Consider the following 23,848-nt stretch of genomic DNA (forward strand, 5'->3'; position numbering starts at 1 on the left):
AGATGCTGGTCCTGAGCAGTGTGGGAGGTCAGTGAGAGGCCTGCGGGTTAGAACAGGAAGATGGGAGAGCCCCGTTGGGGCTTCTGGGAAAGAATGCTTGACCACCCCGGGTCCTCCTGACCACTGGTTAGCAAGTGTGTGCCCTTGGCGGCTGACCGTCTCGGGCCCTGGCTCCGGCTCGTCCCCCACGAGCCCTCAGTGCGCCCGGACGTGGAGGCCCGTGTGCTGGAAGCCGCGTTGGGCATCGGTGGCCACCGTCCCCACTGCCATCTGTATTCACTGCCTCGCCGTGGTTAGGAGCGGATGGGCTGACGCTTCTTCGAGTGCTGGCAAGTGTGATGTGGGGGCTCCGCTTGGCCCCATTCACCTTGTGGGGCGGCCAAGGGCCCTGTGTGCACTGGCTCCCTGCGCGGGCCCCCCCGTCTGGTCCCTGGGAAGCCCGTTAGCGAGACGACACAGGCCGAACCCAGGAGACCGAGGGTGGCTGTGGCCGTCAGTATTTTTTAAATTGTACACTTCCGCCCCGAGGGAAGAAGATGCCAGAATGAGTCCTCAGAGAACAGCTCTCCCTTCGTGGGCATGGCTTCATCTGCTTGTACATTTCCCCTGTCCTCTGTGTTTTAATTTAGGGTAAATGTGATTTTAATGAAATTTCTCTGAAAGCTGTCTTGACTACATTGTAAGGTTAAAATTGACTTATTCTTTCAAGATAGAATTCAGTTACATCTAGTAAACTAGATTCGGCTTTATTACCATCCAAGTGAAAATATTTTTATTACTGCTACAAGGTAAGCAGTCGGAGAGCAGAGAATAAATCAACAGCGCGGCCCCGGCCGTGGAACCTTCGGCGTGCGACAGTGAAAAATAACAAGCTTCCTCTCCCCTGCTCGCGTCCTCATTAGGCCCCGGGATGGCTGGTGTGAACATTCGCAATGATAGCGATATTTCACCGGAGACACGGGAGCCTGGTGACCGGCAAAGCACACGTGTGGCGGCAGTGACGTCGGATACAGGAGTCGTGTGTTCGCCCAGCGAGGCCGAGTGTGCCGCGTGGGGCCGTGTCCCTGTGCCCGTCTCCCTGGCTCGGGCCAGGACTCTGTCCCCGCACCTGCTGTCTAACTGGAGTATATGCCCGGGCTCTGCTTCAGCCTCTGTCACACACCTGAGCGGGGCCTCTGCGGTTGCTAACGGTGGCTGGTGTCTGTTTGGTGGTTGGCGTCTGTTTGGTGGCTGCCGTGGACCAGGCTACATCCTCGGGTTTTTACCTGTGTTACCTTATAGACTCCTCACAGTATCCTCCAAAGCGGTGGGGTACCGTCCCCGCTGTGAGAGCCGGGGCCCTCTGGGCCACACCCACCCCACAGGCTGGGTGAGTTCCGCCCAGCTCCGTGTCCCCTCCAGCTCTTCCTGCCCTCGGTTGGCAGTCAACACTGAGAGCCGTCCCAGCTCTCCCATGTCAGGCCAGCAGTGTCCTGTGGGCCCAGAGTCCTGCCTGTCCCTGCTTGCACCCCAGGATTTCCTCGGGAGCAGCAGCCTGCAGCCGTGCCATGGTGATGCCTGCCACCAGACCCCCACCCCCCCCCCCCCAACTCGCACGCGGCTCCTCTTAGGACTCCTGGCCAGCATCTGGTGCCATCGGTGCCCCACCTGTCATGCCATCCCATGGAGGAGGTCAGAAAGTCTGCTGTGCTGTCTCTAAATAAAAAGTGGGTCCCTTCTCCTGGGTTTGAGCCTGTGCCGGAGTTCTCACCCAGAGATCCCAGCAGGCAGCACGATGCCCAGGGTGCAAACCGTGCCCACCTCATGGTGGTGTATTGACGGATAAAGTGTTTCCTGTAGCATCTTGAACATGAGGGCTCCCGCGGTGTTTGAGGCTTTGAATTGCTTCCATGTGGTCTTAGGGTCGAACTCTTGGTTTGCAGAGTGGATGTTTGTGGGGCGGTGGGTGAGAGCGGTCTCTGGGTGCTTATGTACTCACGGGTCTCCCCTGTGGCTCTCGTTCTGCCTGAGACTCTCCAGTCCCTGTCCTTCTTCCCTTTAACTCATGGAAGGGGGATCTGGGGTGTGGACAGGCTCCGTAATTTGTGCCGCACGACCGCAGTGTTAATTGACTGCTGGTGATGTGACAGGAAAATACTGGGTGTGTGGCACAAGTGACTGGGTAAGAGCTGACTGTCTCGTGATCATTGAGGTTTGTCTCGCTCGATGTAAACGTCCCCCCAGTGGACGGAGCCAGGCCCTTGCTTTCCTGTGACCTGCTGGCCCCTTGGATTTATTGGCTTCTCCCGCTAATTGGCCATCATGCTGGTTGCAGGGACGGTGCTTTCTCTTTGGAGGACCCTTGATGTGATAGATTTCCCACCACCCCCAGAGGTTGTCAGTTTCATCTGGGGAGGGGCACCTGCCAGAACTTTGAAATACTGAGCACCACCGTGAGACACGGGAGCCGAGTGGCCCAGGGACTCAGAGGGTCCCTGAGCTCCCAGCCCTGCAGCTGTCGCAGCTGGAGACCAGGCAGGTGCCGGACCTCCTCTGCTCTGCCCTCACCCGCACCTGCCAGCTGTAGGTCCCAGCTCCCCCCCACCCCCGCCCCACCGCTGTTGTCTCTGGACCTTGGATTTGGGCCTGTAGCCCCCCCTGCCATCTCCTGGGCTGCAGTGATGTGTCGGGAGAATGGGGCTGCAGACTTGTCACTTGGGGACCCTCTGTGACCCCTTCTGGCTTCCTGCTCTCTGTCCCAAAACCTTGCTGCCTCCGGCCCTGTGTGTTTTCCTTCCCATTCAAGTTTGTTTTCAGGTGTTCCCCCTGAATAGGTAGAGAGGGATTTACTTTCTTAGAACTAAGGGACACCTCTCCTCCCACGTTTGGACTGCAGCGGCCCAAGAGGGTCTTGGAACTAGTGACCTGAGAACAGAGGGGTTAGCTTATTTTTAAAGATCCTCCTCGATGTGTGGGTAGGTTTTGACAGCCGAGGGCATTCTGTCCTGTGTTAGAAGTTGCTCTGGGAGTTCTTTCTTCCAGGCCTGCCCTCAGCACGGAGTCACAAGACCCTCCCTGTGTGGGGCGGGGGGGGGGGGGGGGGGCTCCGAGATCATGTGGCCACACCACCCAACCCGCCTTATGGCCCCTGGAAGCCATCGCCACCCCGATGTTGGCCGGGCTAAGTGAGGGTGGGCCAGGGAGGGGTCTACAGCTGTGTTTTCAGCCTCCCTTTCACGGGACAGTGGAGGCCGAGCCGACGTGGCGGCCTGAGAGATGCCGTCTCTGTCTGTTTCGTGCTGTCTCTGTGGCTTTCCCAGGCCTCTCCTTCCCGGAACCCCTCGGAGGTGCTGTCACTGGATCACCAGCATCGCCATCAGCGTCATACTCTCAGCCGCTCGAGCGGGGAGCGTGTTTTCACCGGGAGGTGGTGATGGCCAGCCAGTGTGTAATGAGATGCAGGCACGTGAGGCCTTCTGAGCTCATGATTTAGATGCTTTTCTCCTTAACGATGATATCTTTGTGACCCCGCATCCTGAGATTGATGTTCCGGGTTTATTGCCAAACTGAGACTAGTTAATTAAATTGTAAGTAGAGACTTCCAAATACAGTGATTCTCCTTGACCTTAAGAAGAAAAAGTTGTCTTGTTTTGAATGTAGGCCATCAAATCTGGTTTTGAAATGATTCCCCAAAGTCATTGTTGTTCGTGGTTACGGGTTGCTGGGGAACGGGAGTGGTTTTGCGTCCCTCTCAAAACCGGGACCAGAGGCAGCCCTGTGGCGGGGCATTTCCCCTCCGGCTGGACCAGGATCACGGTGGAGGCCACCTTCGCCACCAGCTCTTCCATAAACGGCAGTGGAGCACTTCCTGTCTTTACTCTCCGTGCCCCCCGCCCCCCCGGGGCCTCCATGCTCGGCCGTGGGTCCCTGGTGGGCCCAACCTTCAGGGCCGGGTGCTTCCCTGTGTGCCCTGTGCCCCCTCTCGGCCGTGCGCCCCTGGCACCGCACGGGACGGTGCAGGTGAGTATGTGCCTGCAGCTCACAGCTCAGACCTCCCCCCCTCTGCCGGGTCCCCCCGTCCGATCCCTGGCTTCACCTCTGTGGAGGAGGTCCTTCTGCGTTCTGGATTGTAGGGCAGGATGGGGAGGGGCGGGGGCTGCTGCCAGCCAGGGGGCGGCAGGCCTGGGGCCATCCAGCAGCTTCTTACGGACGCACACTCTGTGGTGAAGGCCACCGCTCCTGGGCTGCCGGGTGATCCGTGCCGAGTGAGCCGCGTCCTGCTTTCTGCAGCGCTGGCGTGGGCTTGAGCTTCTCAGGTCCCCTGGGGAGACGCCGCTTGTGTGTTTCCGTCTCCTTCCTCAGCTATTTCTTTCTGTCCCTTCTCTTGTACTTGCGTATTTGCCGCCTTCTGTCACCGTGAGGTCCTGGCAGGAGGAGGGGTGGATGCAGGTGCTACTGTCGTCCTGGTCCCGGACGGAGTGCCCTCGCTCGGCTGCCCCCCGCATCTGGCCAGGTGTGCCCTCAGAGGGCTTACCGCTCACTCAGCTCTGCCTGGGTCCCCAGCGCACTGCTGAGCAGTGCACGCTCCGTATCCCGTTCGTTCCTGGCGGCCGGTGAGGTGGGAACTGACAGTGTCTCCACGTGACCGTTGGGGAAACAGGGAGGAGCATCGAGTCTGGGCCACGCAGATGAAGGGTGGGGCCTGTTGAGTTTGGACCCCTCAGGTGTCGCCCTGTGGCCGGTGAGGCACCGTGGGTGTGCGTGTGATGGCTCCAGTCTCTGGGTTCTGCCGGGAGAGGACCCCCGCCCCCCCCGCCCCCCGCCAACAAGGGTGAGCCGTGTGCCGTGGGTGTGTATAACTGGGATCCTGGGGCGCTGCAGCCCCTGCCCCGTGGGCACGTGCTGGCACAGGGCAGGAAGGTGTGGACCAACGGTTCCCCCCGTAACGCGATCGTGCCAGGGACGTTGGAGATGCGGCAGGTCGTTGCACGGCGGAGGGGAGACGCGGCCTTTCTGGGCGTTCCAGGACTTTGCCGTTTCTGAAACGGGCACGTTCGGGTTTGTTGCTGGTTTGTTTTCTTTCCAGGGTGTCTGTTGTTCTGAGCTATTCTGTTGCTTCCTGGTGCCGACACTCAGATTTAGGCAGGAATCCGTAGACGTGTGGGAGGGAGCTTCTGGGGACACGCGGGGCAGGCCGTCCCGTGTCCAGCGACCTTCACTTTGGTCGCAGGCTGAACGGGTGTCTGCCAGGGTGCCATGAGCTCACACTTCTGTTTGTGGTGAGAAGTGACCGGCGAGGAGACCTGGACAGCGTGGCTCTCCCTCCGGCCCCGGGCCTTTCCGCGGTGCTTTGGGTGCCTGTAGGTGAGGATTCGTTTGGGCCGGTCACCACCGGGGCTGCTGGCTCGTCCGCTTTCCTGCATTCGCTGGTTGCCCTCCTGCCGTAAGGAGAAGCTGTCCCCTTTCTCCCGTGTGTGTGTTTGAGCTCGGGGATCCTGTGTTCCGCCAGCTTGCAGGTGTGTCCCATAATAAATGATTTTGATGCTCAGAATTTCCCAGCTTGTTGTAGGAGGTCCTTTGGGAAACATCCCCCTGAATAGGAGGGGACCACAGAGGAGCTCCAGCGTGGGAAACCATGTTTTGTGTGAGCACCCCGTGAGCGTGTCCGCTGGCCGTGGGGGGGGGTGGGAAACCTGGGGTGCTGTGGCTGGTGAGGGAGGGTCGTCTCTGCGCCGGCGTTGGTGGGGGGGTTGGTGCTGTGGCCATGTCTCCAGCGGCTGGCGGCAGGCACGAAAGGTGCTCCCCAAGAGCCTGGGGGGACAGGGTCCGCGGGTGTCTTCTGAGAGGAAGGGTGGGGGCGGCTGTGGGCACCCCCTCTGCCCGCGGCTGGTGTCCCGGAGGCAGTGGGTGTCAGGGCACACAGGAAGTGACGCGAGGGACCGTTCACGTTTCTGTGTCACCGGTAAGAGAGCAGAGAGTAAACTGCAGCTAGCTCCTCTTCGAGGCAGTGGCAGGAAGCTAGCATTTTTCGGTTATTTGGGGTAGGTTTCCGGTGCTAGGAACAGGGGCAGACTCCTTCTGTGGAGGGGATGAAGGGCCTCTTAGGGCTTTCACTACGATAATGGATAAAACCCTCCCTGGAGCATATCTTCTTTGACAAAATCATTTTAAACACATTCTGGCTATTTTTTAAGAAAGGGTATGGGGGCGCCTGGGTGGTTCAGTTGGTTAAGCGGCTGACTTCAGCTCAGGTCACGATCTCACGGTCCGTGAGTACGAGCCCCGCGTCGGTCTCTGTGCTGACGGCTCAGAGCCTGGAGCCTGCTTCCGATTCTGTGTCTCCTTCTCTGCCCCTACCCCGTTCATGCTCTGTCTCTCTCTGTTTCAAAAATAAATAAACGTAAAAAAAAAAAAAATTAAAAAAAAAAAAGAAAGGGTATGGAATTTAAGTGCTTAGGTAAACTTGGCCTGCTTGTTGTATATCCGCTAGAGTTCTTTTACCAAGTTCGCTGCTTAGTACCTCGGCAGCTTTGGGGTTGTTCATGAATACTGAAACAGAACAGAGCAGATGCAGCCCTCGAGCCACCGCCGTGTCAGGGCAGAAAATCAGCCCCTGACGCCAAAATCAGACTGTTCTCCGCATGCCCCTGCTTCCCGGGGACCGCGGGCTCCTGGCCTGGGCACCAAGCTGTGTCCAGCGCCATTCCTGGGAGGCTCAGGGGCCGAGCTGGCCAGAGCAGGGCGCCCCCCAGGGCCGTCGTGGGCTCCCAGGCATGGCGACGAGGGCCGGGCATGGTGACACCGTGGCTGGTCTTCCTGCCAGTCTGGGCCGTGTGGTCCCAGCTTAGTAATGTGGCTGCAGTCACAGGCCCTCAGCCCTGGGGATGGTTTGGGGAGGTGGCCTCCTCCCGTATTCCGTCTGTGCCAGCGCCCTGGGCTTGGCCAAGGCTGCTCGCCTCCCGGCAGCCGTCATGCCTCAGGTGCGGTTTATTTTTGTATTTTATTTTATTTTATTTTATTTTATTTTATTTTATTTTATTTTATTTTATTTTATTTTATTTTTTTATCTTATTTTATTTTATTTTAAGTATTTTTAAAAAGTGTTTATTTTAATTTTGAGAAAGAGAGAGCAGAGAGGAGGAGGAGGAAGGGACACAGAGGACCTGAAGTGGGCTCTGTGCTGACAGTAGAGAGCCCGATGTGGAGCTTGAACTCGTGACCTGTGAGATCATGGCCCAAACTGAAGTCAGACGCGTCACTGACTGAGCCACCCAGGCATCGTCGCCTCAGGTGCGGTTCTGACCGTCATCTGGGGACGTCCACGACCCTGCATGAACACTGTGGGCTGCCGTTTCAATGGAGCCTGGTGACACTTGGTGGGTGTCTGCCTCAGGAGGCGCGGAGGAGGCACGCTGGATATCAGGCTTCGGTTCCAGACGCGCTTGAACCGGGACACGGGTGCAGCCTGGCGGCGTTGCCTCGGTGTCTCCCGCCCACGGCTTGTCAGCATGAGTAGTGGCCTTGGCGGTGGGCTGGGAGAGGGAGCCGGAATCGTGTGTGCACGAGCGTGCACACTGGGCCCCGGGGCCCCGGTCCCTCACCTGTGTGTACGTGGAGGGTGCGAGCACGCGGCATGCTTGGCTGCCTGTCCTCCTCCCTCCCTCCTCCTGGCTCCCCACCACTTCCCGTGGACATCGGCAGCCCGTGTGCTCCTCAGACACTAACTGTCCTCACCGTCCCGGTCAGCGCCCCTCCCCGCCTGGTGCGCACGTTCTAACGTGGGGAGGCAGCGCCGAGGCCGCGTCACTGAGCCCAATGAGTGGCCGCCCTGCGAGCTGAGCACCTCGGCCCGGCTCCCTTCTCTCCCCAGGGCTCCAGGGGACCGGCTGTTCCTCTGAATGGGGACACAGCTGACTTCACACACTCGGCAGGCGTCTGTGAAATGTCCTCCGTGTGCTGCGTCCAGGTGTAGGTGGGTGGGTTAGCGTCCTTTGTTGGGGAACTTGACCCGGTTAGACGGCGGACTGAGAGAACAACCTCGCGCAGCCAGCTTCCTGGTTCTCGCGAGTGGTCGGAGGGGCGTCGGGGGGCCTTGCGGGAGGTGGACGCCGGCGCCCAGGCCTGCGGGGGTGTCTGCTGTAGTGAGCGAGGGGAGGGCGGTGAGCGGCCACAGAGGCGCGTGGGGACCTGTAGGCGGTCGCGTGGGCAGAGGGGATGGTGTGGGGGCTGTGGCGAAGACGGTGCAGGCAGGGCGCGTGGCAGCGGGCCTGTGCCGGCCCGGAGAGCCGGTGTGCGTTCCCTCCCGGCTCTGGGCTCGGAGGCGCTACATCGCCACGCGGCCATGGCAGAGAGCCTACAGATGGGGGCCTCTTACCCCGAGAGCCCGTCCTTTACCGCGTGATACACCCCCGATGTGGGCAAAGAAAGGGAGCCAGCTCAGGACCTTGGCCCCTTCAGAAGACGTTTTCACTTCACGGGGAGCTGTTGAAAGGTTTCACGGAGTGGAGGAATGTCATTAGGATCGTGCCAGGAATGTGGGGGTTGATGGAGTTGGGGATGACCAGTTGGCCGTCTTCCCTGTGGCTAACCGGACTGCGGTTCCCGCACGTATGCTGTGGGTTGCATCCCGCTACCTTTAAACGTACACGTTAGATTACGGACCGTTGATTGTCTTTCATTTATTCTGAGAGACAGAGAGTGGGGAGGGGCAGAGAGAGAGAGAGAGAGAGAGGGAGAGAGGGGGAGGATCCCAAGCAGGCTCCGCACTGTGAGCGTGAAGCCCCATGTGGGGCTCGAACTCATGAACCATGAGATCGTGACCTGAGCCGAAACCAAGAGCCAGACGCTTAACCTACTGAGCCTGCCAGGCACCCCATGAGCTATTAATTTTTAAAGTGTTTGAGTGGGACTACCTGTGCTCTGCTGTTTTTTTTTCTTGGTAAGAGTATGAGCCAGGATAAACATGTTGTGCTTATATATGTCGTTCGCTTGTATTTTCTTATGTATTCGTGTCTCTATCCAAAGGCGTAGAAGGAAATGCCTTCTTTTCCTCAGAACAAGTCAGTTTCCTCAACTAGATTCTGGTCCTCAGTGCTGGCTTATGACAGGGCAAGTATCTGGGCCCTAGAGCTTGCCTTGGAAAGGGCTTTTCCCAGAGGTATGCTAGGATCATCCATTCTACCCATCGTTCCCTTCGCCTTTCGATTAGCCTCCTGCACTTTGTCCTCTCTCCCTGTTCCATCCACTCACCCGGCATGTAACCATCCGTCCAGCCATCCGTCCACGGGAGTTCGACGAGCTCATCCACAAACTGGGAGTTCGATGAGCTCCCCAGTCGAACAGGTGAGATGGCCATGACAGCCACGACGGCCACTAGGGTGCCGTCTGTCTCCTCGCGAGGTCTGTGGGCGACCCGGCGGGGTGCTGAGGCGGGGGAGGTCAGGAGGCTTTGGGAGGGCCGTGGTGCTTGAGCTGCGTCTCAAACGTGGGCAGGCACAGACCGCTCACCAGCCTGGGCGTGGGGGCTCGCGGGTCGTGGTCAGAACTCCGGCGCTGTCGTGGCAGGTTCTCAGTCCTAAAATGCACCGTGGTGGACAGAGAACTGAAGCTCCTCGTCTTCAGCTTCCTTGGGTCTCGTCAGGCTTTCCTTACATACTGCTGACGAGACGGTTTGCAAACTGTTTATGAGCCGAGTGCTCGTTCAGCTCAGAGTTTATTTCTTCTCTGCTCTCTGCCCCCTTTGAAACAGGGCCTTGCCCCTTGGCTTGGAGGGGGAGGGCGAGGAGAACCTTCCCTTCTTTCCTGACTCACTGCCACGGCTAGGTTACCGAACCGCAGTGGAGGGCAGCCCTGGCCCTCCTCCTCCCTGCCCTGCTGGGAAGGGGATGTGGGGGCTGGTGTGCCGTAGGCTCCGACGGGTTTGCTCCTGGCCAAGGCAAGTGCGGTGAGTGCGCGTGGTGGACGGGTCCTACGGTGACTCCCAGGGAGCCCGCCTGCTCGTATCCACACCTCTGTGTGATCCCTGCTCCTGGGTTTGGGCGAATCACGTGTCTCGACAGAGTATGGGGTGGTGGGCTGTCAGCCTGTGGTTACGTTACATCACGTAAGACTCCGTTTGAGCAGACTCACTAGAGACTTTGCTTTTGCTCCTGAAGCCCGCGGCCAGTCGGAGAAGCTCACGTGGCAGGGCCGTGTGGGTGGCCTCTGGCTGACGGCCAGCAAAGAGCCGGGCCCTGAGTCATAGCCCTGCAAGGGAATGGATTCTGCCAGCACCCTGAAATAACTTGGAGGTGGGTGCTACTTTGATTGGGCCTCCGGATGAGAGCGCAGCCTTGTGTAGCTTTGGAAAGCCCCGAGTGGTGGAGCCTGCCAGGTCCTCTCTGGACTCCAGAGCCACAGGGGCCGTGAGATGACAGATGTGCGCTGTTTTCAACGGGTGAGCGTGTGGGGGTTTGTTATGGAATCAGGAAACTAACACAGTGAGCAAAGAAGCAGTGCTGTGGGCTCCCTTCCCCCACCTTCCCTGCAGCGCTGGGATTGAGGGCCCGTCTCCCTGACTTCTGGCTGGCTCTGTGCCCCACTTCCCCTCTGTCGTGGGCCTGGGAGCCCAGAGACCCTCCCGGAGGCTTTGTGCTGCCTCGACTGCAGGGGCCAGGCCCGGCACCCCCTGTTGGCCCATCACATCTCGGATGGAACCCGGGGCGGGTACTCTTCCTCAGTGTCCTCACCGTGTCCCCATCTAGAGCCCCGTACGCATGTTGGGTGGGATGCGGCCAGGCCCCTCCAGCTCCCGTCCGTCTAGTCTGCTGTCCACTCGCCTCCTCTGTGCCTGGGCCGCCACCAGTGTGCACACGTGCACGACAGGGGTGGCCTTGCGGGGGGTTATCAGGCCCTCCATGCTCTGGGTGCCCCGGGACGTCGCTCTGGCACCTGTGTCCTTTCCCAATAAATCAGGTTTGTTGTTGCTTTCTGATAGGAAAACAGGCCTTCGTGGAGAAGCCTGTGAGCACATCTGTGAGGTGAGAATGATTTAATGCCTCGTCGCTTCGATTCTGAGTAGCTCTGGAAGCACTTGTATTTTAGATAATGTTACTGTCAACAAAATATGCCTTAATACCTCTCTAAAGATGGAAAGATAGCATGTCGTGGTGTTACATAAACACTGGTTTCTACATCCTGCCGGGAGGCATAGTTTCACTCCCTGCTTGTGTGCACACTGGGTCCCCGGGGTGGCTGGTGGCGTCTGTGGCCGGGGCCTGGGAGCGTCTACACTCTAACCTGTCCTCGTGCTCACGTGGTGACCGTGTTAGTCTCTCCCGCTCCGGCATGGTCAGCGGCCGTGTGGGTCTGACCCGCCTTCACCCCTGCCCTCGCGTGCAGCGCGTGAGAAGATAGTAATCGCATGGCATGACCTTGATGTCAAAGCCAGCCTTGGAGAAGTTATTTTGGGAAAACGTGTTTGGCCTCTTTCTGGAGGTCTTTCTGGATCGCAGCCTCTGGGCATTTGATGCTGGCAGGAGTATTTTGTTTGTACCCCAAGCACAAGTGCGCTTCTGTCATTAGCAGACCCCACAGGTTAAGGGCTGGCTCAGTGCTGCCCCAGAGGCTCTGCTTCAGACACCAGCTGCATTTCCATGGTCCCTAGGCCGCCTGCACTTCTGAGCGAGTGGCCTTCGCTTCAGTGGTTCTCGCGGCTCCCGTGGGTCCGACGGTCCACTAGGATGACTCACAGAGCTCAGGAGAGCACTATACTTGCAGCGGTGGTTTTATTGTGGAGGGTAAGGTCAAGAACCACGGAATGAGCTTGGGGAAGGTCCCCGTGGAGTCACGGAAGCTCGGCTGGGGCTGGGCGTCCAGAGCGTATTGGGTCTCCCCATAGTGCTACCCACCAGATCATGGGCCCCGTGTAGACGCAATCTCTGGCTGCTGAGGGTCCCACTCAGTCCCCATCCCGACGCTGCCGAGGGGTGCCCTCACCAGAACCCCTCTCGTTAGCATAACAGGGACACCCGGCCCTGGGGGGAGTCCGAGGACTTAGAGCCTCCCTCCCGTGTTCATTACGGAACACGGAGGCTTCCCTGACCAGGCGTGTGGTCCAGTCTGTGAGACGCGGTGCGCCTGTAGTGTGTGACGTTAGAGAGGCGCCCTTGGGAGCCCGGCTTCGTTGGTTCTCGTTGGCCTTCCACGTGTTCCCCGTTGCTCGTGGAGGATGAAGAAGGTGTAGAATGGTCACCCCGTGGGGTGGGACCCGCTGGGATCCCAGGTTCTTGGCACCGGATGGGCCGGGGTTGCGTTTTCTCTCTTTACCCCATCAGCACGTGCCTAAGATGGTGTTAAATGGTCTAAATAAATCTCAATTCCCGTCAACTTCCATTCCAGTTTCTGAGGCAAAAAGTGGCCCTTATCGGAGTGCGGCAGCATGCGCTCAGAAGGAGGATGGTTGCCCGGCAAAGCACGCCATGTGCGGTAATACTGGTCGGCTGCCATTGGGGTCAGGTGCCCTCACCACGTCCCCCTTGTGCACCTGTGCCACAGGGCTGGCTCGGGTGTGCCCTTCCTGGCATCCCATCCCCCGCCTCTGGCCACACACGGGGCGACGGCAGCCGCTGTGCCGGCACCTTCCCTGAGAGAGCGCCGTGAGGGAGCGGGCCGTCTGGAGGAGAACCTCGGGGCACTGAGAGAGAGCCTTCAAGAACTTTCCAGAAGCTGACCTGGGATTTGAACCCAGGCTCTCCTGACTGTAAGCCTGAGATCTTAGCACTCTTCTTAGTGTCTGGCTGAGGCTCACCTGCCGCCCAAGGGAGAGAACAGGCCAGCAGCCCAGGCTCCGGCCACAGCCTCCTCACTGCCCCTGCCATGGGGCTGCAGGACTGTCTGCCTGCAGGGACTTGCTAGGGAGTGTCCTGTGCTTGCAGGGAGGATTGTAGGTCCCGGGTCCCACTCTGTTCCCTCGCTTCCCCCGTCTGCCCACCCCACCCCCTTCCAGCTCATACCCTCTTCGGGGCACCTCTGTGGGTGTCTGTAGCGGGGAGCCCTGGGCCTCTCCTTCATGGACGTGGCCCGTCCAGGCCCACCCCTGCTGCCCTCTGCCTCAGCCCCTTCCTCTTGGCCGAGCCCCCGGACCCCTGCACAGCAAGGCCTGGGTCCTGTGGCCCGTGGATGCGGCTGGGCCCTGCCTCTGTAGCATTAGCACAGACCAGTCCTGCAAACCAGGAGGGTGGTGAGCCAAGGGACTTCTTGGCTGCAAAGAGGCCCATGTTCACTGCCAGGTGGCTCTCGTTTTGTTCTCTCTCTCTCTTTTTTTTTTTATCTGTTTAACTGATGGAGAATTGAAATCTTCCCCCCAGATCAAAGCCTATTCATGCCTTGCCCGGCAGAAGCGTGATGTATTCATGTCTGTTCTCAGCTTTGCGGAGGGGTTTTGAACGGTTTTCTTTGTCAGGTATCTAAGTGTGAGCAATTATGCTCACTCTTTGGGCAAATAAATCTAAGTAGTGTCTGCCCTGCATAAACAGTATGTGTTTTTTATGCCAAGTCAATGGGATACGTGTTTTTTTTTTCCTCTTTAGCATAAATCCTGGAACACAATGCGTTTGCATAACTTATTTTTATTTTTAATCAAGAAGGCAAGATGTTTCAGTAGAATTTCCAGTCTGTAGATCTGCTGTTTCAAGTGCTGAGGAAAGTGTCCCACAAACACCGCGGTGGCCTCCCTGCATGTCGCTATGACAGGTACCTTCCTGGTGACTTTACAACAATCACAGTGCCCTGGCCTGCCATGGAGGGTTTTATGAAGAAAACGTTTTCAACCTGAAAGATGACAATAATTACATCTGCCTGCTCATTCATTATATGTACACTCTTATTTCCAGTGAAATGGAAAATTTCAAATTCAGAATTATTGCTAACCAAATTACCTTTATCAGTGACAGAGCATCTGCTCACAATTACTTATAAAATAGGAAAAATGAAGCTTTTCAGCATATGCATTTGCAGCCCTGACGTATATAAATTGAAAGCAATGCGGAGAGTTTAGTTGTCCATTTTTTAGCACCATCCAGCCAGGAGGTGGCCCCCGCCAGGAGTCCCACGCGTGCGAGCGGGTTTGGGGACCGTGGTGGGCCCACTTTGTCACTCTCCGTGACGCGCTTCCCGAGAACCACCCCTGCATGAGCAACGTCTCGTCGGCGGGCCGGGTGCTCCTGCCGTGGGGCCTCACGTAGGCCATGCCTGGGGGTCACGACCCCCCAGAGCACCAGGGGCTTTGCCTTTCCAGCTCCTGTTGGGAGCGCCGAGGCCTCCACCCGGCAGAGAGGAGGCCGGGCACTCCTGGGCATGCGGGGTCGGTTATTCTGACAACTGCAACAGACAACTGTCAGATTCAAGGTTGAATTTATTTTGTGTCTCTCCTCCAAGCTGCTGAGCTCTCAGAGGTGAGGACGCAGGTCTCGTCTGCCCTGCTTCCTCTTCCACACAGCCTGGGTATGTGGGCGGGGCGGGGGGGAACCCCGGTACATTTTCCCTGAAAGAGCTGATGGATGAGGAGCTTTTGTTCTGGAAGGACTTTGCATCTTTGTGGGGTTAGCCAGGTGGCGGCAGGTTTCTGGCTGTTCCCGTGGCCCGTGCTTTCCCAGATGGGCCGGTCGTGCTCTGTAGAGAGCAGTGGCTGTGCCCCCGGTGCTGGTACCCGGGGACACAGGGCGAGTCCCTGCACCCATCTGGCAGTGTGGGGCTGCTGCAGGACGTGGGGTGGGGCAGTCCTGAGTCCTGTCTCCGGCCCTCTGCTCCTTGCCCGCATCCGTGGGCACCACCCAGCCGGCCTCTGCGCACTCGTCCCCGGGTCAGGGTCCTGCGGGCCTGGCCCCTTCAGGAAGGGCACTGGTCAGCACTGTCTGGCTGCGATGGGCTCCTCTGGGCCAAGCCTGAGACCGGGCCTGCCGCTGTCTGCGTCTTGTGGGGAGGGGGAGGAGGACTTACCTGCAGGTGGGGCCCCAGGAGGAACTCACTGTGGAAGAGAAAGGGTTAATTGGTACTGTTTACTTAGGTTACTTCAGTGATAGGTGTTCTGCAAATATGAGTTTAGTTTTCCAAATCTGTTTGCTTGCCAGGTCACATTAAAAAGGTGTCCCCTGCCTTCTGGGCACGCTTTTAGAGCTGTTTCCCGAGTTTGTAAACTGGTGACCTTGTCCTTCGGCATGCTGGGTGTGCCACGGCAGAGCATGGGCCTGGCTGCGGAGGCCGGGGCTGTTCTGCCCTCGCTGTCGTGGGCGGCTTGCTTCCCCAGCTTCTGTCCTGTCCACGTCTCCCGCGGGTCTCCAGCTGTGGCCATCGCTGCCCCTCATCGCCGGGCCTCGCTCCGTGTGCACACGTGGGCCCAGACAAGGTCCCCGTCCTACAGGAGGCCAGGGTCCAGGGCAAGACCCGCTGGTGGTACCCCGGGGAGAGCGTGGTGACGACCCCTCATCGGTGCCCGGGGCTGGATGGCCCCTCCGTGGACAAACCACTGTGTTACTGGGCAGGAGCAGAGGACGCGAGGCAGTGTCTGAGCGTGTGGTGACCCGTCAAAACATAACGTGAATCTGTGTTACCGAACTCGGAGTCGGCATACCTTCCCGACTTTTAACACGTGACCACCGCACTGCTGTGTTTGCTGGGGTTTGGGCTGTGCCGTGCCCACAAGGGTGGCTTGACAGGGGCAGGTGGGCCGGCCGCCACGTGTCGGGGGGGCCCCAGGCTGCCAACCGGCTGCGTCGCGGGGCTCTGTCCCGTGCCCGTGGACGAGGCGCTGGCCATGTCCCTGTAGAGTGGCAGGCTGCAGTGGCCAGCGGGACCAGGAGCCACCAGGCGCCTGTCCCCGGAGCGTCTCTGGGCCGGCCTCCCTCCTTCTGGGCCATTTCCAGGCAGCGGTTGTGTCTGCCCAGCCTACTCTCCACGCTGCCAGCTGCACACGCGGGGAGGTGACGCCACTCTGTGTGGACAAGGCGTCTTCGGTAAGATCGCAAGTTTTCTAAACTGCTGGGTTTTCAAGTAGTTATCATATTTGACTTTCACAGTGACCAGAGCGCCCGCGTCAGTGCCCCAGGCCGCGGCAGAGACTGGCCGTCAGCTGGCGCCCTGGGGTAACAGCAAAGGTCGGGCCTGGATGGAGGGGCCGCTGGGGGCCCTTAGAACTCTCCAGAAGCTTAGTTCTGTAGCTGCTGAGAACTGTAGGTTAGAAGTCATTCTTCAGTTCTTTAAAAAGAGTAGCGTCCTGTCACGTCTCGAAAACGCTCCTCGGCACCGTGGCATGAGGAGCAGAGGCAGAGAAGGAAGACTGCAGGTTGGGGCTTTGTCCATCGTGGTCGGTCACGTTTTCCCCCCGCACTCACGGTTCCTTCACTCACTCGATCATCTGACAGACACAGAGGGCGCTTGGGGACAGCACCTGCCCTGGAGTGGGCATGTGCCCTGAGCAGTGAAGCCCCAGACGGCACGAGAAATGTTCTCCTCGGGGTGTTTGTAGCACCAGGAAGGGGGGGGGGGCGGGTCTCAGAGAACTCTCCAGGTGCTGGGCACGTGAATAGCGCTGCACTGGGCAGGGACGGGGTGGGTGGCATGAGCGACACGGGGTGGCTGGGTGTCATCGGGCAGCGTCCTGGCATAAAGTGCTCCTGAGCTGACAGCCCGGGAGACGGTTACCCCTTCCCGTCAGCGGGCCCTTCTCAGTGACAAGCTGTGACTCTGTTCTGCCAGAGAGGCCCCGCCATGGACCGTTTGCTGGCCGCGTCACCTCCCCTGGAGCAAGTGGACACCTCTCTGGGAGTGAAATGAAGTTTGTGTAAAACCAGCCGTATCTAATAAGACCCAAGTTGATTAGAAGAACACAGTTAGGTAGACCGCAGTGTGGCACCTGTGCGTTGCACCTGCCCTGCCCCGTGGGGGGACTTCTGCAACCCGGACCCCATGCGAGAGGCTGAAGTCCTGTCCCTCTGAGCCTCGGGGCCCCTGGGAGGGGTTCTTCTGGAGAGCTGACGAGGACAGCTTCCCAGATCCCACCTGGGAGGTTCTGGTGGAGAAAGTTGGGAAGGGTCTGAGCACCTGTGTTCTAACAGCCACGGAGGTGAGGGTGACGTCCAGCTGTGCGGGGGCCGCGGAGGTCACCCCTGCTGCACGTAGGGGTCCGGCCAACCTGCCTCTGAGCTCCTCAACTGCCTCCCCTCCTGGGCTCACCAAGTGCCCAGGACGGGGGGACGGGCCTTGTCTGTGGGTCAGCGGGCTCCGAAAATGGAGCTCCCAGGGGCCTAGTGCAAAGAAGACAGTTCACTGAAAGCTTAGATTTTATGCTAAAACCAATGATGATGATCGACTTTATTTCATAATGCTTATTTGTTTGTTTTACTGGGGAGAATAGCCTTGGAAATTTCTCAGGGTGATCTGTTCTTACTCCCCTGACCCGGCCCCTACTGCCTGGCTCCCTGGCCCATGTTCCGTTCCACCTCCGTGTCCACAGAAGTGCCCTTCTCAGGCTTCCGAGAGGGAGGATGGGTGGGGCCAGTCATGGAGAGATGCGGACTTCCCATGAGCTTGCCTGGGCTCGTGCTGGGACCTCTTCAGAGAGCAAACCCCAAACCAGCCCCTTCCCTGCCACGTGAACTGCCCTCCAGGGGGAGGAGCCCCGTCTGCAGGAGCCGAATACTGCAGGGAGAGGGTGCCAGCTGCCGGAGCCCCCATGCCGGGGCCTGCCCTCTCTGCCCGCTTCCTGGCCTCGGCACCCTGGGCCCGGGCCTGCCCTGTGTGGAGCGCAGAGCCCTCGGTCCCTACATCTGTCCCTGAAAAGGCAGTACGTAGTGTGCTGGGGGCCTGTGCAGTCTTCCCACTGCCTCCCTCGGCCTCCTCCCTGGCACCTTGCTCCCAGTGGGCTGCAAGGGCTCGGGGGTGAGCCTGTGTGGTTCTTACCAGCCCCGTGCAATTAGTCACTGTCCGGTTGTGACTGCTCTCACAGCGTGCCTCCGGGTCTGCTCCACTGCGTGCCCCAGCGCTTCCCCCACACCCGGCCGCAGGCGTCCCTCCTGCCTGCCGCACCCGACACCCAGGCGAGTTTGTTGCGCTCAGCTGGGACGGTGCTGGTTTGGGATGGGGTGTCCCAGTGGTGCCGGGGCGGGAACCGGGGCTGCCCGGAGCTTCTCTGCGGCCAGCCTTCCTCTCCTGTAAGTGGGCGCACCTCCCCACCAGGCACTCACACTTCAGCCGGAGTCACTGCCTGTGCGATGCAGAGGCTCTCAGGACAGGGTCCTCTCACCCTCCTGTCCCCTCCTTTTTTAATTTTCTTTAAGTTTATTTATTTTGAGAGAGAAAGCAAGCACGAGTGGGGAGGGGCAGAGAGAATACCAAGCAGGCTCCGCACTGTCAGTGTGGAGCCTGATGTGGGGCTTGAACTCACAAACCACGAGCTCGTGTCCTGAGCTGAAATCAAGAGTCAGATGCTTACCTGACTGAGCTCCCCAGGCACCCTCTCCCTTGTCCCCTCCTTTTTGCCTGGTGGTTAGGAAAGCCTTTTCTCTGCAGTATTGCAGGTTACCAGGAACACGAGTAAAGACAAACCAGTAAGCAACAAAACACGAACACTTGTTTATTTGCCAGTTCTGGAACTTTCTTTGGGAGGACTGGAAACCTTGTCAACTTTTTACAGGGTCACTTCTCAAGGCTGGTCACAGGGGGAGGTAAGCCCCAGAGAGAAAGAACTTGCATGTAACTCAGGAGCTCAAAAGGTGCGTGCAGAGAGAGCGCCTTTAGCAGTACTCGGTGGGCCCTGATCGAGCACAGTCAGCGTGGGAGGGTCTCCCTGTTCCCAGCCAGGACCCATTAGGTGGTACTTGGCTGTTTTAGGAAACAGCACAGGTACTTCCCAGGCCCCTCAGGGTGGAGCTTTTCGGGGCAGAATGTTGGGAAGCAGCAAGGTCACTGTGACCCCAGGGCCTTTGCTTCTCGCAGTGACACCACCAGAATTCAGGGACCAGGGAGCTTCACGGAGCTCTGGAGCCTGTCCCGCAGGCTGCTGACCACTCGGCAGAGATGTCCGCTGACCACTGGGCAGCACAGGGGACCAAGGCTGCAGAGCAGGATGGGAGGAGCCATTCGTGGCCGGTGGGAGTTCGTGCGTCAGGGAAGGGATGGTTGGTAAAACCTCGTCCTTCTGAGAGACCAGCTGTCTGGAGTCCAGCCCCAAACCTGGAATCCAGACGCACGGGCCTAGAGCCAGGCCCGTGTCCTGCTGGCCCCCTCTCTGGCCGGGTCCCAGAGCAGGTGGGGCATTTGCCTGGGACAAGCTCAAGGTGGTTTTGGGAGCCGGCGGGCTCGCCGTCTCTCTGTCCGAGTCCCTCCTGGGACCGTAGCCCGGGTGTGGTGGACTCGCCCTGGCTGGAGAAAGCGCTCACCTCGTGCCCCGGAGCGTCTGCTGGCCTCTCACAGCAGTTTCTCCTCCACTGGGGGGCGTGGTCCTGCCCCTCTTACTGGGGGTGGGGCACCTGCTGCATGGCTCCCAGGGGGGCCCAGCAGAAGGGGACCCGGGAGCAGGGGACTCGGGAGTGGTCCTCGCCGGTGTCCTCGTGCCACTGCGGCTGCCACCGCTCGCTTTCCCGGAGCAAGAGTCCATCTAAATGGCTTCCTGGCTCCCTGGGGACGAGGCCCGGGTGTCTGGCGGTGGGGGGGGGTGGCTCTGAAGTGGACCCCAGGGGGTCTCGCTGACGGCCTGGGGGCCTGTGTTTGTCTCGTGCAGAGCAAGTGCACCGGCACCTGGAGCAGCACGAGGTGCGTTACCTGCAGTTTGCCTTCCGCTGGATGAACAACCTGCTGATGAGGGAGGTGCCCCTCCACTGCACCATCCGCCTGTGGGACACCTACCAGGTGAGCTGTCCTATGAGCGCCCGCCCGCCTCCCCCCACTGCGCTCCACCGGGGCCTGTGAGCTGCACCTGCCCTTGCGCTCTCGGCATCAGCTCGGTGAAAGGCGGTCTTTTGAAAGTCCGTCCCTGGCGTCCTGTCGTCTGAGTCGATGTAAAACCGGGAAGAACTTCCCGTAGTTCTGTTTGTAGCTGAACTTCATTCCGACCGCGCGGTGACTGCCTCCCTGGGGCTCGCGAGCGCTTACCTTGGGTCCAGATCCCGGGGTTCCGGCGGGCTCTGTGCCTGAGCCGCAGCAGCTGGGAATGATCACACTCAGGACTCACGTGTGGTCTCCGTTTTGAGTTTACTCATAATAAAGATTTTTTTAAAAAATCACCGACAGATTCAGTGCAACATGAAATTTTCTCCTCTCCACCGATTTTCATGGAACTCGTTTCTTCAGGAGATTGAGTTTTCTGGAACAAACCACCTTTGTTCCCTCGAGTATCCCCTTGCTTATTCTAGCACCTTTTCATCTTGTTGGAGATGTTTGCCGAAGCCGAGGCCACGCCGCGGGGCTCACACGCCCGCTGTTTGTCATCACTGCAGATGGCAGGAGCCTTACGTGACCGGGAGCGGGGTCCGCGGAGGCCGGTTTCTTCACCGAGAGGCAGGGTGACAGCCCTCCGCGGGCCCTAGACCGGGGCGGGGGGGGGGGTGGTGTACCTTCGGAGACCGGGAAGGGAGCTCCCCACGGTGGCTGCTTTGCGGGTAGCATCAGTCCCGGCCAGTGGGCTGGGCTCCGCCGAGGGAGCCTCGTCTGTGGACATCCGTGACCGTGTGGGCAGGAGGCAGGAGGCCTTAGAGCTTGTCCCGCCCTCCACTCCCCTTCCCTCCATCGAAGGGGCCTTGGTGTGGACCGTGCGTTCTTCCTGTGGGGTCGGAGCCCCCGTGCCTGCCGCCGTCCTACTCTGAGCCTGCGGTCACGGGAGTCCTCAGAGTTCTGTTCCTGACGGTGGTCCTTGTGCCCCACGCAGGGCCCGTGACCGTCTTGTGGTTCTGAAGCCCAGCATTTGGACTTGGCCATCCTTTCTTGTCGCTCGCATATTCTGGTGATGCTCACTACGGAATTTAGGACCACTCAGCCGCTTGTGTGCAGATGCCCCACTTTGGTTTTACTTTTCTGGGGACCCGGCAATTACAGAGTTTCTGGCCACCGACATTTGCTGGGACATAAAGCCTTCCTTGGGCTGTTTGGTTAAAGTGGCCATCAGTCTGGTGCTATTAACTGGGTCTCAGCAGCATCACAGGAAACAAACTTAATATCCCGTGACTTGGGAACGCTCTCCATTTGTGATGGGTTAGGCTGTTGAAGACCCTGCCTCTTCATTAAACACCAGGTTCCTTGTAATACTGTCCCCATTACAGATAAATTAGGTATGAAGTCAATTGTGTTTTGAGGAGCCAGGAAATGGATCTGCGCGTCCGTGGTCCTGCGCCACCTCGCTAAAACTCCTAATAGGTATTAAAACTTTAAGCACAGTTGTGGCATCTTTATTGAGTTAATTTTCCTGAAATTAAATTTTGTCATGAATTGACTCATTTGTACCGTGGACTCATTCTTGAACTGACAGTACCCTGGTCATAAACCTTTTCATATCTTAAAAATTGGGGATATTTCTATTTTACAGGCCCAAGTAACCATGAAATTGTATTGCATCTTTTGGCAATGAAAATACATAGTAATCACGGGATGGCGTTCGGGCGATCACTCTCCCCTAAACTGGGGTGTTTACTAGCTGGGCCATTAGAGTAGCTCTTTAACCCTCACGAGGGAGCGTGAAGGCCTCCGGTGTCGTGTGTCAGTGGAGGGTCTGGAGACACCTGCTCTGTCCAGGCTCCCAGCTAGGAAGTGGCGTGAATGTGAATGAGGTCAGTCCAGGCGTGAAAACAGGCATTTAAACAGCACAGACGATCCAGAGCCGGCCGTGCCAAAGGGAGGTGGCCCCCGGGCCCCTGCCCCCCGGGCACGTTGCACGTTGTTGGAAACGGTGCTGGTGCGGGTGGCTGTGGCCGGAGGGGGCAGCGGCCTCCCGGAGAGCCCCGGCCGTGGGAGCGGGTTGCTGGACCTCTGGTACTCGGCCGCCAGCTTTGCCTCTGGCTCCCCAGCCCCGGACGGTGGAAGGGAGGCGTCCCGCCCTTCCTGTGGTGCTTGGATGCTGATGACTCGGATGAGAGAGGCCTTCGCCCTCGGTCTGTAGCCGCGGAGGGGAGGTGGTCAGTCCCTAACCCGTTGGGGCCAATGATCTGCCAGGCTGCCCCCTTGTTTTGTTCAGTCTTCTCTCTGACTCCCTTCTCTTCCCCAAGCCAACCCCTTGGTCTGCGCCTGCCAGGAGGCACGTCGGCTTTGCTCTCTGGGACGAGGGCAGACTCAGAGCTGGCGGGGGTGGGGGTCGTGGGGGGGGGTCCCCATTCTGACAGCTCCCGCACCGTTCTGCTGCGACTTGACAGTGATGTCGGGAGCTCGGCGTCCTCCCGCGGACCGCAGGGCTGGGGCGGGGCGGGTGTGCCAGAGAGGGAGGACGAGCTCGCACCCCACCGGGTGGGGCCAAAGCTGCAGCAGGCTCCCCAACAGAGTACGAAACTCGAAACCTAAAATCAGGCCTGAGTCCCTGATGACGTAAGACAGACTCGTGAGTAAATGAGCCAAGAGACAAGTCTCCGACGCAGAGGATTCCAAACACGTCCGCAGATACCGGGCCCTGGAGTTGCTGGGGCCGAACCCCCTCCCTCCGCGTGGGCTGCGCACACGGGCTCCCGCCTGGAGGGCAGGGTGGACGGGGGTGGGGGTGGGGGAGCCTCAGCCAGGTGACCGAGGCGGACACCTCGGGGATCAGTCAGGCCGACCGATGGCAGGCGCCCTGATGGGGCGGGACGAGGAGGGCCCTTGACCTGTGGGCTTCCTCCCGAACCCGGGACCCCAGTCCAACCCCGAGCAAAACGTCAGACGGATCCTGAGTCAGGTTCTGCAGGGTTCCCGACTGGTACGCCTCAAGCCGGTCAACATCATGGAAACCAAGGGAAGTTGGGAAAATGACGTCAGCCCGGAGAAGCCCGAAAAGGCAGGATCACTGCACACAACGTGTCCCGGATGGGATGGGATCCTCGGACAGCAAAAGGCACGAAGTAAAGAAGGAAACTGAGTGGAGCATACACTTGACTTAACCGCCGCGGACCCGCACGGGCTCTCTGACGCCAACAGCTGTACCAGACGGTTGTGAGATGCTGGGTGCAGGTTCCCTGTCCCGTCCTTACCGTTCTGAGCCATCCCTGGGCACCTCCCGGCTTCCTGCAGCTCCAGAGGTCCTGCCCGGCCTCCTCGTGTGACCTGACACCTCCCTGGGGGACACCCTCCAGAGGGGGCTGTCACCGCCGCAACCGGCCACTGCCGACAGGCCACGGCACGTGTCCGTTCTCTCCGTGGTGGATGACCCAAGTCGGAGAGCAGGGTGTCTGCACAGGTGGCTCCCGTGCGAGCTGCTGTCCTGGCTCACGGGTGGTGGCCTGCGCACCCCGTCCTCACGTGGGGAGAGCGCTCTCTGGCCCGTCTTCCTCTTGGTAGGGTTGCCAGATTAGCAGATCAGGGCCCCCTGTGGCCTCCTTAACCGTACCCGCTGTGCAGAGGCCCTGTGTCTAAGCCCTGTCCCGCCACGGGTCGGGGGCCTACAACCTGTGAATTTGGGGGAACACAGTTCAGTCCGTAAGGTGCCTCTTGGGGGGCTATCTGGAGCACCCCGGGTGGACGCCTGTCATGTGACCAGGATTACCGCCGTCCCCCTGCCGGACTGCCCCCGTGGGGCTGCAGCCTTGGGGCTGGGCCCCCACCGCTCACTCCACTGTGGGCCTGGGCCCTCCCTGCGTTAAACCTCCGGGGTGGATGGGTTGGTTCTTGGCAAGAAAGCCGCTCAGCTGTGCTTCCCTAGAGCTCTCAACTTGGGGGACCCTCCCTG

General features: G+C 59.3%; 1 protein-coding gene across 3 annotated transcripts in view; it reads left to right on the top strand.

Annotated features, from left to right (window-relative positions):
• The window catches only part of TBC1D22A (TBC1 domain family member 22A), a 328,211-nt gene that overhangs the window by 213,041 nt on the left and 91,322 nt on the right, over positions 1-23,848 (top strand). For all 3 annotated transcript variants that reach the window (XM_027070417.2, XM_027070418.2, XM_027070422.2), the window contains one exon: positions 19,733-19,860. In XM_027070417.2, the coding sequence (XP_026926218.1) occupies positions 19,733-19,860 (128 nt within the window). The remainder of the gene's footprint in view (positions 1-19,732; positions 19,861-23,848) is intronic.

The sequence above is a fragment of the Acinonyx jubatus genome, chromosome B4 (genome assembly GCF_027475565.1).
Source record: "Acinonyx jubatus isolate Ajub_Pintada_27869175 chromosome B4, VMU_Ajub_asm_v1.0, whole genome shotgun sequence".
Classification (NCBI taxonomy): Eukaryota; Metazoa; Chordata; class Mammalia; order Carnivora; family Felidae; genus Acinonyx; species Acinonyx jubatus.